General features: G+C 39.7%; 1 protein-coding gene across 2 annotated transcripts in view; it reads right to left on the bottom strand.

The window, feature by feature from the left end:
* Positions 1-12,435, bottom strand: part of LOC309557969 (aldehyde oxidase-like) — a 196,987-nt gene that overhangs the window by 111,561 nt on the left and 72,991 nt on the right. For both annotated transcript variants that reach the window (XM_082260857.1, XM_082260858.1), the window contains 2 exons: positions 2,390-2,486; positions 98-222 (listed from right to left, as the gene is read on the bottom strand). In XM_082260857.1, the coding sequence (XP_082116983.1) occupies positions 98-222; positions 2,390-2,486 (222 nt within the window). The remainder of the gene's footprint in view (positions 1-97; positions 223-2,389; positions 2,487-12,435) is intronic.

Genomic DNA, 12,435 nt, shown 5'->3' with positions numbered 1-12,435 from the left:
CTCTTTTTATATACCATAAACCGGAAATTCCCAAAACAATGCAAGTGTAAACTGATATATTCAGAATATAGCATAACACATTTCAGAAATCACAGACCTGCATGTATGTTGGATCCTGCGTTGCTGCATATATCTCAATTTCCTGGTTCTCTGTTTTTGGGATAACACGGATGCTTTGAGTCTCCATGTAGAAATGCTCCTGTCCTCCAATATGTAGCTCACCTATAACATATAAGTTGGAAGAGTAGGAGTCAATATTTTTTCTTCAGCTTCCACTTTGTGGTGTGTATCCTAATTTTAAACACATTATGGTAGTAAGTATATACTCTTGATTAGGATTCCAAGGGTCACATTTATATACTATAGTTACATAGTTACATATGTTACATAGTTTGTGAGGTTGAAAAAAGACATCAGTCCATCCAGTTCAACCTATGATGTGTGTGTGTGTTTGCTGTTAACCGTACATTGTATACCCCTGTATGTTGTGGTCTCTAAGGTGCCCATCTAATAGTTTTTTGAAACTATCAATGCTCCCTGCTGATATCACTGCTTGCGGAAGAGAATTCCACATCCTTACCGCTCTTATAGTGAAGAACCCCTTACGCACTTTAAGGTTAAACCGCCTTTCCTCTAGTTTTAGTGAGTGGCCACGTGTCTTATTGTATCTCCTTTCTCTGAATAGTTTGTTCCTTATGCTATAAAATATAAAATAGAACTATAGGCATAGAGTATGTTTTTTTTGCCTCTGTGTCCCATTAGGGAGGGCGGCGATTTACATTTACACTACCTGTCCTATAGCCAAAAAAGGTAGTGAGGGGAAATCCCTCTTAGTCACCAGGGTCACCACCAGAACTAATGCCCCCATTGGAATGTTTCCCCTCTATTCCTCTTCTGATGATCATTCAAAATTTGCGATTTTTCTCTCATATTCGGTGTAATGATCACTGGGACAAATAGAGAGGATAAATCTTCCCAATCGGGGCACAGACAGCAATAAAAACCTGACAGGTGGTTTATTTCTCTCTACTCTCTTTTAAAATAAAAAAATATTGCCTTTAATTATATTTTAGGCCAATGCACTTAGAACAAGCTAGCCAACCAAAGCTGTTTTAGACCACAAATCCACATTTTTATTGAACTTGGAATAAATCTATAAAGAATCCATGGGTTTTAATTTATAAAGTGACATAATGTTGTACCCACAATACTAGGACCAAACTGAAGGACAAAGAAATATGTAGATGTTGGTGGACAACTATCAGCAGTAATGTCCTTGTTTCGGACTTCAGTCCTGTTGTTTTTTTGGTTTATATGGATTCTTTATGCAAGTACATTTTTACATTATTATTATAATACAGTGTTTATATGGCTCCAACATTTTACGCAGCACTTTACAGCATAAGACAGACATTACAATTACAATACAATTTCATACAGTGGGAATCAGAGGGCCCGCTTGTTAGAGCTTACAATCTAAGAGGGAGGGTCAAGAGGGTGATAAAGAAAATATGAGTACAGTTGTTAGGTAAAGGCCAGATAGGCTTCTCTGAAGAGAAGGGTTTTCGGAGATGGTCTAAATGTGGGCAGAATAACAGACAGTTGGGCAGATTGGGTTAGGAACTTCCAGAGGATGGGGGAGGCTCAGAAGAAGTCCTGGAGCAGAGCACAGAAGGAGGTAACAATGGAGCTAGAGAGCAGGAGGTCTTGAGAGGAACAAAGAGAACGATTAGGTTGGTATTTTAAGACTAGGTTAGTGATGAATCTGGGGGCAGAGATGTGGATGGCTTCTTAAGTAATTGTTAGTATTTTGAATTCAATTTGTTGGATGAGTGGAAGCCAGTGAAGGGATCGGCAGAGAGGGGTAGTAGACACTGAGCAATTGGTAAGGTGGATAAGTCTGGCAGCAGCCTTCATAATGGACTGAAGGGGGGATAGCCTATGTAAAGGTAAGCCAGTGAGGAGGGAGTTGTAGTATACAAGGGGAGAGATGACCAGAGAGTGGACTAGGAGCTTTGTGGGGTCATTGGTTAGAAGGGGCGTATTTTAGAGATGTTGTGAAAGTTGAGGTGGCAGGCTTTGGACATTGATTGGATGTGAGGTCGAAAGGAAATTCCAGGATTACACCTAGAACCTTGGCATGCGATGACGGGTTAATAGTTGTGCCATCAATCTTGAAAGAGAGGTGAAGGGGCACGTGGGGGAAAAAAATATTATGAGCTTGGTTTTGGATAGATTGAGTTTTAGGAAGTGGTGGGACATCCAGGCTGATATGTCTGTTTGTAAATTAGTGATGCTTGAGGAGACTGATGGAGTGAGCTGAGGGGTAGAGAGCTAGATTTGGGTGTCATCCACGTAGAAATGGTATTGGAAGCCATATTCTTCATACCTTCAAGTATGTTGTCTGCGGTTTTAAAAGCTTCATCAACATTTCCACAATTTATCCTTTTCTCTGGTTCAAAGAAAGAATTGTGTTTTATTGCATCCTGGAATTAAAGGCCCCAAATATAAGATTAAGATATACATTTGCTGTATGACAAGTAATACAATAAATACATAACTTTAAATTTTAGAATAATTGTTTTTCAGCTATGTTAAAGTGGTTCTAAAGGCAGAAGGTTTTTTTTTTTCTTGACCTTAATGCATTTTAAGCATTAGGTAAAAAACTGTGTGTTTAGCTCACCCACCAGCCCCTCCTAAATACTTACCTGAGCTCAATCTCAATCACTGTGGACGAGAGCAGTGGCTCTCTCTCTTACTGACCATGAAGGCAGCAATGGGAGACATTGGCTCTTGTTAATGTCAATCACATAGGCAAAAAGAAACAAAAAAAAAGGGCGCACCGACCTAGCGCATTTTCCTCAATAAGGCTTTATTTGTACAACATATAAAAAATGGGTATTGGATTGGTGAAATTCTCGCGCTGTCACTTTATATGAATCCTAAAATCCTTTAAAGCTGCAGGTACTGTTATTGGTAACCTACACAATTCAGAAATGTATAACAGGGGGGAGTACCGCGCTTAAAAGGTGCTTAGTGCATGTTATTCATACATTTAATAATTTACTTTCAGTACTTTCAAATGTTTAAAATAAAATATAAATATTCTCCAGTGTATAAAATTATATAAATATTCTTCAGTGCATAAAAATTAAAAAAATCTCATTAATAAATAAAATATTTCTTACAAGTGATGTAAATATGTGCTATAAACAATCCTTAAATATATCAAAATTTATAAAAATGAAACATAAAAATAAAATGCCAGTGATAAATTATGTGCTTATAAGTTTCCAATAATTAATTCAAAAGTGAAAAAGTGCCAAAGTGTCCTTGTATATATAAATAAAATGGTGTATATTCAAACGCCTTTTCTTTCCCAAAATTCATGCAGGTGCTCTTCCATGCAGTGGCCACTAGGTGTCCTAAGCGCTCACCTCAATTGGCTTTATAACCAGCTTTGTATGGTATCATGTGTAATCCTCCTTTTCTATGGTTAATGGGTTCGGTCACTGATTCTCCCACTTATCCCTTTTCACGCGATATTCCAGGGGGTGTGTATGGAGCCTTTGAATCTCCAAAATAAATGGGGCCACAATAGTGAGGTACCGTTTGGTAATTTTATTAAAAGAGATAAAAATCACAGACTCACATTTTCCTTCGTCTTTGCCAATGCATAACAATTGTACTGTCGCTACGTCACTTCCGGTTTGGCGTCCTACGCGTTACGCTGCGTGCCCACACAGCTTCTTCCAGGGATACCTTGCCTACCATTGTGACGTTCTATTTATATCACTGAAGCCGGAAATAGGTTTTCCGCCATATTTGTTGTTTAATACGATTTAATAAGAACCGGAAGTTATGCTATGGCCATTTTCTTGGAGTCTATTACGACATCGTTCCCCTTACTCTCTTTTTCTCCACATCTATAAATAATACATTAATATTGCATATTCCCCTTACCATTAAAATCCTTTTTATTCATTGTAAAAACTTTAAAATCCATATCTAAACCCAAATTAATCTAAAATAAAACCGGAAGTGATGTATCGGCGAATCCATATACTCAATGATATAATATTGTATACAATCACTATATAATTATGTGGATCATTATACATTACATTTGATGTATTATTGTTCTTATATATCTTAAATCTACCCTTAACTTTATAATGGCCTATTATTATTATATTATATTTCATCTTCACCTACTATTACTATGCTCCATTTATATTATTATTATTATATCCAACTTTTTCCTTATTTCTTATTTTTGTCCGACTTAAGTACACTTTTATTTCTTTTCTTATATATATTAGGACTTTTTTTGGGGTATATTTTCTCTACGTTCTTCGTCCACTATTTTATAAAACCTAAAATTTTAAAAGATTAAAATCTACCTCAAAATAAATTTTCTAAAAATTACTTATAAAACAATTCACATCAAATTCAATATTTAACCCATTTGGTGTTAAACAATCCAGTGTGTGAATCCAGTATGATTCCCTTTGACTTAACGTACGGATTTTATGACTTCCTCGCCAATGCCTCTTGTATGGTTCAATTGCCCAAAATTTCAGATGTGTGGGGTCCCTTCGATGGTATTTATCAAAATGCCTGGATACACTGTGTTTATCATAACCATTTTCAATGTTTTTCACGTGTTCCTTTATCCTGATTCTTAGTAATCTCTTAGTGCGGCCTACATACTGTAGACCGCAACTGCACTCTAGACAATAGACTACTCCTTCTGTATTGCATCCGATGAAATCTCTTATTTTGTATATTGTGTTCGTTCTTGTGGATTTAAATTCATCTATTTTTCCTTTTGGTTTTCTTGTGTGGAGGCATGCATAACATCTTTTGCATGGATAAAATCCCTTTCCTGTAAAAAATGTAAATTGTGCTTTAGGTGGATCCATAACTGTTTTCACTATCATGTTTCTGATGGTTGGTGCCCGTTTGTATACAAATGCTGGGTGTTCCGGTAATGTGTTCTTCAAATGTTTGTCTCTCTTTAAGATGTGCCAGTGTTTTTTTATAATTTTCTCCACTTTCTTGTGTTGCATACTGTACTCCATTACTATAGGTAATTTTTCCATAAACTTACTCTGAGTTTTGTTTTTATCTTCTAATAGATTTTTTCTTTCAATACTTCTGACTTCATTGATCTTTTCTGTTATAAATGTTGTTTCATAGCCCTTTTCTATAAATCTTTTGCCTATGATATCTGCCTGTTGTTCAAAATCTTGGTCCTTTGTGCAATTTCTTTTTATTCTTAGGAGTTGTCCTTTCACACAAGAAAATGGAAAGATCAACACAAAAACACATTTTAAAGAAGTAGAGAAAAACAGTTACCTGCCAATAAACAGCTGTCATCACAATAACTGGCTATTCAACATCCCAAAAGGACAACTCCTAAGAATAAAAAGAAATTGCACAAAGGACCAAGATTTTGAACAACAGGCAGATATCATAGGCAAAAGATTTATAGAAAAGGGCTATGAAACAACATTTATAACAGAAAAGATCAATGAAGTCAGAAGTATTGAAAGAAAAAATCTATTAGAAGATAAAAACAAAACTCAGAGTAAGTTTATGGAAAAATTACCTATAGTAATGGAGTACAGTATGCAACACAAGAAAGTGGAGAAAATTATAAAAAAACACTGGCACATCTTAAAGAGAGACAAACATTTGAAGAACACATTACCGGAACACCCAGCATTTGTATACAAACGGGCACCAACCATCAGAAACATGATAGTGAAAACAGTTATGGATCCACCTAAAGCACAATTTACATTTTTTACAGGAAAGGGATTTTATCCATGCAAAAGATGTTATGCATGCCTCCACACAAGAAAACCAAAAGGAAAAATAGATGAATTTAAATCCACAAGAACGAACACAATATACAAAATAAGAGATTTCATCGGATGCAATACAGAAGGAGTAGTCTATTGTCTAGAGTGCAGTTGCGGTCTACAGTATGTAGGCCGCACTAAGAGATTACTAAGAATCAGGATAAAGGAACACGTGAAAAACATTGAAAATGGTTATGATAAACACAGTGTATCCAGGCATTTTGATAAATACCATCGAAGGGACCCCACACATCTGAAATTTTGGGCAATTGAACCATACAAGAGGCATTGGCGAGGAAGTCATAAAATCCGTACGTTAAGTCAAAGGGAATCATACTGGATTCACACACTGGATTGTTTAACACCAAATGGGTTAAATATTGAATTTGATGTGAATTGTTTTATAAGTAATTTTTAGAAAATTAATTTTGAGGTAGATTTTAATCTTTTAAAATTTTAGGTTTTATAAAATAGTGGACGAAGAACGTAGAGAAAATATACCCCAAAAAAAGTCCTAATATATATAAGAAAAGAAATAAAAGTGTACTTAAGTCGGACAAAAATAAGAAATAAGGAAAAAGTTGGATATAATAATAATATAAATGGAGCATAGTAATAGTAGGTGAAGATGAAATATAATATAATAATAATAGGCCATTATAAAGTTAAGGGTAGATTTAAGATATATAAGAACAATAATACATCAAATGTAATGTATAATGATCCACATAATTATATAGTGATTGTATACAATATTATATCATTGAGTATATGGATTCGCCGATACATCACTTCCGGTTTTATTTTAGATTAATTTGGGTTTAGATATGGATTTTAAAGTTTTTACAATGAATAAAAAGGATTTTAATGGTAAGGGGAATATGCAATATTAATGTATTATTTATAGATGTGGAGAAAAAGAGAGTAAGGGGAACGATGTCGTAATAGACTCCAAGAAAATGGCCATAGCATAACTTCCGGTTCTTATTAAATCGTATTAAACAACAAATATGGCGGAAAACCTATTTCCGGCTTCAGTGATATAAATAGAACGTCACAATGGTAGGCAAGGTATCCCTGGAAGAAGCTGTGTGGGCACGCAGCGTAACGCGTAGGACGCCAAACCGGAAGTGACGTAGCGACAGTACAATTGTTATGCATTGGCAAAGACGAAGGAAAATGTGAGTCTGTGATTTTTATCTCTTTTAATAAAATTACCAAACGGTACCTCACTATTGTGGCCCCATTTATTTTGGAGATTCAAAGGCTCCATACACACCCCCTGGAATATCGCGTGAAAAGGGATAAGTGGGAGAATCAGTGACCGAACCCATTAACCATAGAAAAGGAGGATTACACATGATACCATACAAAGCTGGTTATAAAGCCAATTGAGGTGAGCGCTTAGGACACCTAGTGGCCACTGCATGGAAGAGCACCTGCATGAATTTTGGGAAAGAAAAGGCGTTTGAATATACACCATTTTATTTATATATACAAGGACACTTTGGCACTTTTTCACTTTTGAATTAATTATTGGAAACTTATAAGCACATAATTTATCACTGGCATTTTATTTTTATGTTTCATTTTTATAAATTTTGATATATTTAAGGATTGTTTATAGCACATATTTACATCACTTGTAAGAAATATTTTATTTATTAATGAGATTTTTTTAATTTTTATGCACTGAAGAATATTTATATAATTTTATACACTGGAGAATATTTATATTTTATTTTAAACATTTGAAAGTACTGAAAGTAAATTATTAAATGTATGAATAACATGCACTAAGCACCTTTTAAGCGCGGTACTCCCCCCTGTTATATAAAAAATGGGGCTTTGAGGAAGAGGCTGAGCCTCGAAATGCGTCAGCCGTCATCTTAACAGGAATATGGACTAACACATGAACTACTCTACAACTACTATTTTCTACCTTTGTTTGTGAGTAGCCATTTTTTATATGTTGTACAAATAAAGCCTTATTGAGGATAATGCGCTAGGTCAGTGCGCCTTTTTTTTGTTTCTTTTTGCCTATAGTACCGTTGGACTACCCCAGTCCTTTTGTGGGCAGCAAGACTCTAGCCATCCGAGATGCCTTATGTGACTCCCGTGGGAAGTGTGGCCGGGGAGCTTGGATTCTAAGCGCAGGAGAAGGGTGTTATCACCGTATTGCTTTGGTGCTGTCAATCACAGCTTGTGAGGAGAGAGTGGGGATGGGGGCAAGCTGCGCTGTTTGTCTCAATAGACAAAAACAGCGCTTCTTGGGAGCAAGACCACACGAGTGCCCCCATAGCAGGTGGCTTGCTATGCAGGCACTCAGCAGGGGACCCAAAAAGAGGAGGATCATGGCTGGTCTGTGCAAAACCATTGCACAGAGCATGTCAGTATACCAGGTTTTTTTTTTTTTTTTAATCCCTTTACAATCACTTTAAAGTGTATGCAGTGCAGTAAAGTATGTTTTTTTAACCACTTCACTGCTGGGCACTTTCACCCACTTCCTGCCCAGACCAATTTTCAGCTTTCAGTGCTGTCACACTTTGAATGACAGTTGTGCGGTCATGCTACACTGTACTCATAATACATTTTAATCATTTTTTTCCAACAAAGAGAGCTTTCTTTTAGTGGTAATTGATCACGACTGCTTTTGTAATGCTATTTTTTTGCTAAAATAATGAAAATAAGACTGAAATTAAAAAAAACAAAAAAACAAAAAAAGTTAATCTTCGTTTGTTTCTGTTATAAAATTTTGCAAATAAGTAAGTTTTCTCCACTGATGGGCGCTGATGAAGCAGCACTGATGAGGAGGCACTAACATGCAGCACTGATGGGCACTGATAGGCCACACTGATAGGTAGCACTGATGGGCACTGATAGGTGGTAATTAAGGGGCACTGATAGTCAGCACTGATGGGCACTGATAGATAGCCCTGATAGGCAGCACTGATGAGGAGGCACTGACAGGCATTACTGATATGCACTGTTTGGCATCTGTGTTGGGCGCTGACAGGCATTACTGATGGGCACAGATTGGCATTTTTGTTATGAGCACTGATTGGTATTTGTGATGGGCACTGACTGGCATCTAGGGTGAGCACCTCTGATGGGGGGCTGTGCTGATAATCAATGCTCTGATTATCAGCGCAGACCCCCCTGTCAGGAGAGCCACTGTTTGGCTCTCCTCTACTCGTGCCTTGTCAGTGCAAACTGAGGGAAGCCACTTTTTGCTCTGCTCACCTTCAAAGTCTGCTGAAATTGGGTCACTGGAGTGCAGAACGAGCTGCACTCCTGTGATTTACAGGAGAAGTACAGCCAAACAACCTTTGGCTGTACTTCTCCTTTAAGTCTTGGATAGAGTATTGAAAGGGTGAAATCCCTGTCAGGATATTTATTCTGCTGTCTGCGTCCAGCTGTGGAGATTTCCCTTTCCTTTGTCCTGTGGACACAGAATGAAAAAAAGAAGAAATCTCTACAAAGTAAGGGCACTTTCACACGGGCGGTCCGATCAGATCCGCCTGTCAGTTTTTTAGGCGGATCTGATCGGATACCCCATTCAGCCCTATGGAGCAGCGGATGTCTGCTGTGAAATCCGGACGGATGGAAACCCTATTTTCCATCCGTCCTGGGGATCGGATCGGATGGGATCGGATGAGAGCGGACAGGCGGTCCGCTCTCATCCGATTCCCCATAGAGAGCAGCGGGGGCTGTGACACCTCCCTCTCCGCACTGCAAGCGGAGACGGAGCTGTCACCCGCCGGCGGAGGCGGACCGTGTGAAAGAGCCCTAAGTAGTAAGTCGGGAAAAAGATGGGGGAATCTCCTCAGTGGGGACCAGTGCTGTATTTTGGCCTAGGCCAACAAGGCCCAGGCCTAGGGCGGCACTTTACAGTGGGGCAGCAAAGAAAGTGCCCCCCTCCCCCTGAGTCTCTTTTGGCCACTGGTTGCTAGAGCCACCTCTCTCATTCCCTCCTCTCTCTCTCACCGCCCCTCTCTCTCACCGCCCCTCTCTCTCTCACCCCCCTCTCTCTCTCTCACCCCCTCTCTCTCTCTCACCCCTCCTCTCTCACCCCTCTTCTCTCTCTCTCTCTCTCACCCCTCTTCTTTCTCTCTCTCACCCTCCCTTTCTCTCTCACCCCTCCTCTCTCATCCCCTCTCTCGCTCTCTCTCATCCCCCTCTATCTTTCTCTCTCTCTCTGTCTCTATCTCTCATCCCCCTTTCTTGCTCTCTCATCCCCCCTCTCTCTCAACCCCCCCTCTCTCTCACCCCCCCCCCTCACCCATCCCCCTCTCTCTCTCCCTTACCCACCCCCTCTCTCGTGAGATCTCAGGGGTTCATGCTGGGACTTGTAGTCCTTCAATTTTGGAGGGAGCCACATCCATTAAAAAAGAAGGAGTGGGGCAAAGTTACATAGGTGGGGGAGGGGGGGGGCGCTTAATTTTAGTCTTGCCTAGGGCAGCACAAAACCAAAATACACCACTGGTGGGGACACCAGCTGCATCTCAAACCTGAAAAGAGGAACTAACCCTTCCCCGAGCTATTCAAAAATATTTTTGCATTTACATACACTTTATGGACAGAAGTCTCTGGTACAGTATGGGAGATGTACAATATACTTGAGAGTATACTGTATATGTGTAGCACCCTCCTAGGTAGGTGCTAGAAGAGAGAATATAGTTGTTAGATCTTTTCTGCTTACCAGAGAGATTGCCAGGTAAATTTATATGGTGCAGCTCAGTTTGTCGGAAGTGTTTCACACTGGTCCAATAGGGAGTACAATTGGACAGTGGGAAGAAACCTGACAAATGAGTGCACAGGTGTTTAATACAGCCCTGGTGGTTGGCAGAGTAAAATGCCTCGGTGCATGCTGGGATACTGTATAAATGCCAAGGGCACATGTGCTCGGTGTCTTTCAGCTGGAGAGCGGGGTCCCGGAGGGAGCCTCAGGTGGTCGACCTGAGAGCCAGAGAGTCAGAGAGGAGCTGAACCCAGATGTCCTGCAGAGCTAACTGAAAGGGAGACACTGGAGAGGGACTGATTCTGCTTACAGTGAGTACAGATCTGTCGTGGGGCCTGTTCTGAGAGGGCCATCCCTTCTGTGGAAGAGTCAGTGGACGGGTGTCAATCAAAGGGATGCTAAAGAGTGTCCTGAAGATAAAGTAGTTGCAACAAGTCTACTGCTAGAGAGAGCAATAGGACTTAATTCTTCCATACAAGTGGCAGTATGGTTAAAGCAGTGTGTCTGCTTCCACAATTAACCTGGTGAGGCCAAGTCAGAGTTGTCCATATCAACTGCTGCGTTCTAACGGATGACTCATCACCTGTCTGCAGGGTTCCCCACTGACAGCTAAATGTAAACTAAACAATTGCAAGAAAAAAAAGACAGCGTTAGGGCCTCTCCCAAATCTAAACCAGGCCCTTTGGGTCTGGTATGAATTTTAAGGGGAACCCTATGCCAAAATGATTTTAAAAATGGAGTGGGATCGATCCCCCCGAAATCCATACCAGATCCTGATCTAGGGATGCGGCCAGGTAAACCAGGAAGGGGGGGGGGGCAAGTGAGCCCTCTCCTCCTTAATTATACCAGGCCACATGCCCTCAACATGGGGGAATTGTCATCATTCACATTGATGAGGACAAGGGCCTCTTCCCCACCAACTGGTCTGGTGGTTGTGGGGGTATGGGGATGAATTATTAGAATCTAGAAAGCCCCCTTTAACATGGAGGCCCCCAGATCTCAGCCCCTTCCCCCATGTGAATGAGTATGGGGTACATTGTAACCCTACTCATTCACCAAAAAAATAAATAAAAAAGCACACAGTTTTAGACAAGACCTTTATTTACAAAAAACAAAAGAAAAAACAAAAACAATGTTCCCCCGGTGTAGATCTATTGTCAATCATGATGATCGCCGGCCGCAGCCAAGGTGGCCCTGCCCCTTCGTTTTGTTTAGTGGCAGTTTATTAAACAGCATTTAGGAGCTTTTAGGAGTGGTCTGCTTTTTTCTTCCTGATAGCCATAGCTTGAAAAACACTAGCTACAATAATGTGCATGGACACATAGGATAACACTATTTGCTTCTAGGGGCAAAAAAAAATGCTCAAAGTAGCTGCTAGGAGCTTAAAAATAAGGTAGTGTGCATGGAGCCGAAGTGCTCATGTCTAGTCTATTTGGATTTAATTGGGATTTCACTGCAGTAGCCATGGTAAATCTAAAGGCCCGTACACACGATAAGAAAATCTGTATGGAAAATTCGTCCAACGACCGATCTGTCGCTTTTCGGATTGTTAGTATGGCGCTTTCGACAGCCGACTTTTCGGCTGAAAAAATCCTGATGTGCAGGCTATATAATATTTGCCGTCTGCCAAAACAACATCTGATTTTCATCTCATTAGTACAGATTTAGACGGGAAAAAATCTTAAGAGCAAGACTAGGCATGCTAAGAGATGAAAGAACACATACACATCAATCCACACATGACATCACTTCTGAAGTAGAATTCTGTCATACGGGAAAATTCTTATGAAAATAACCTCTTCACTTTCCACATCAGACTAGCAT

This window comes from Pelophylax lessonae (assembly GCF_965119305.1).
Source record: "Pelophylax lessonae genome assembly, chromosome: 6".
In the NCBI taxonomy this organism is placed as follows: domain Eukaryota; kingdom Metazoa; phylum Chordata; class Amphibia; order Anura; family Ranidae; genus Pelophylax; species Pelophylax lessonae.
The sequence above is the reverse complement of the archived record's forward strand: the minus strand, read 5'-3'. Positions and strand labels throughout refer to the sequence as shown.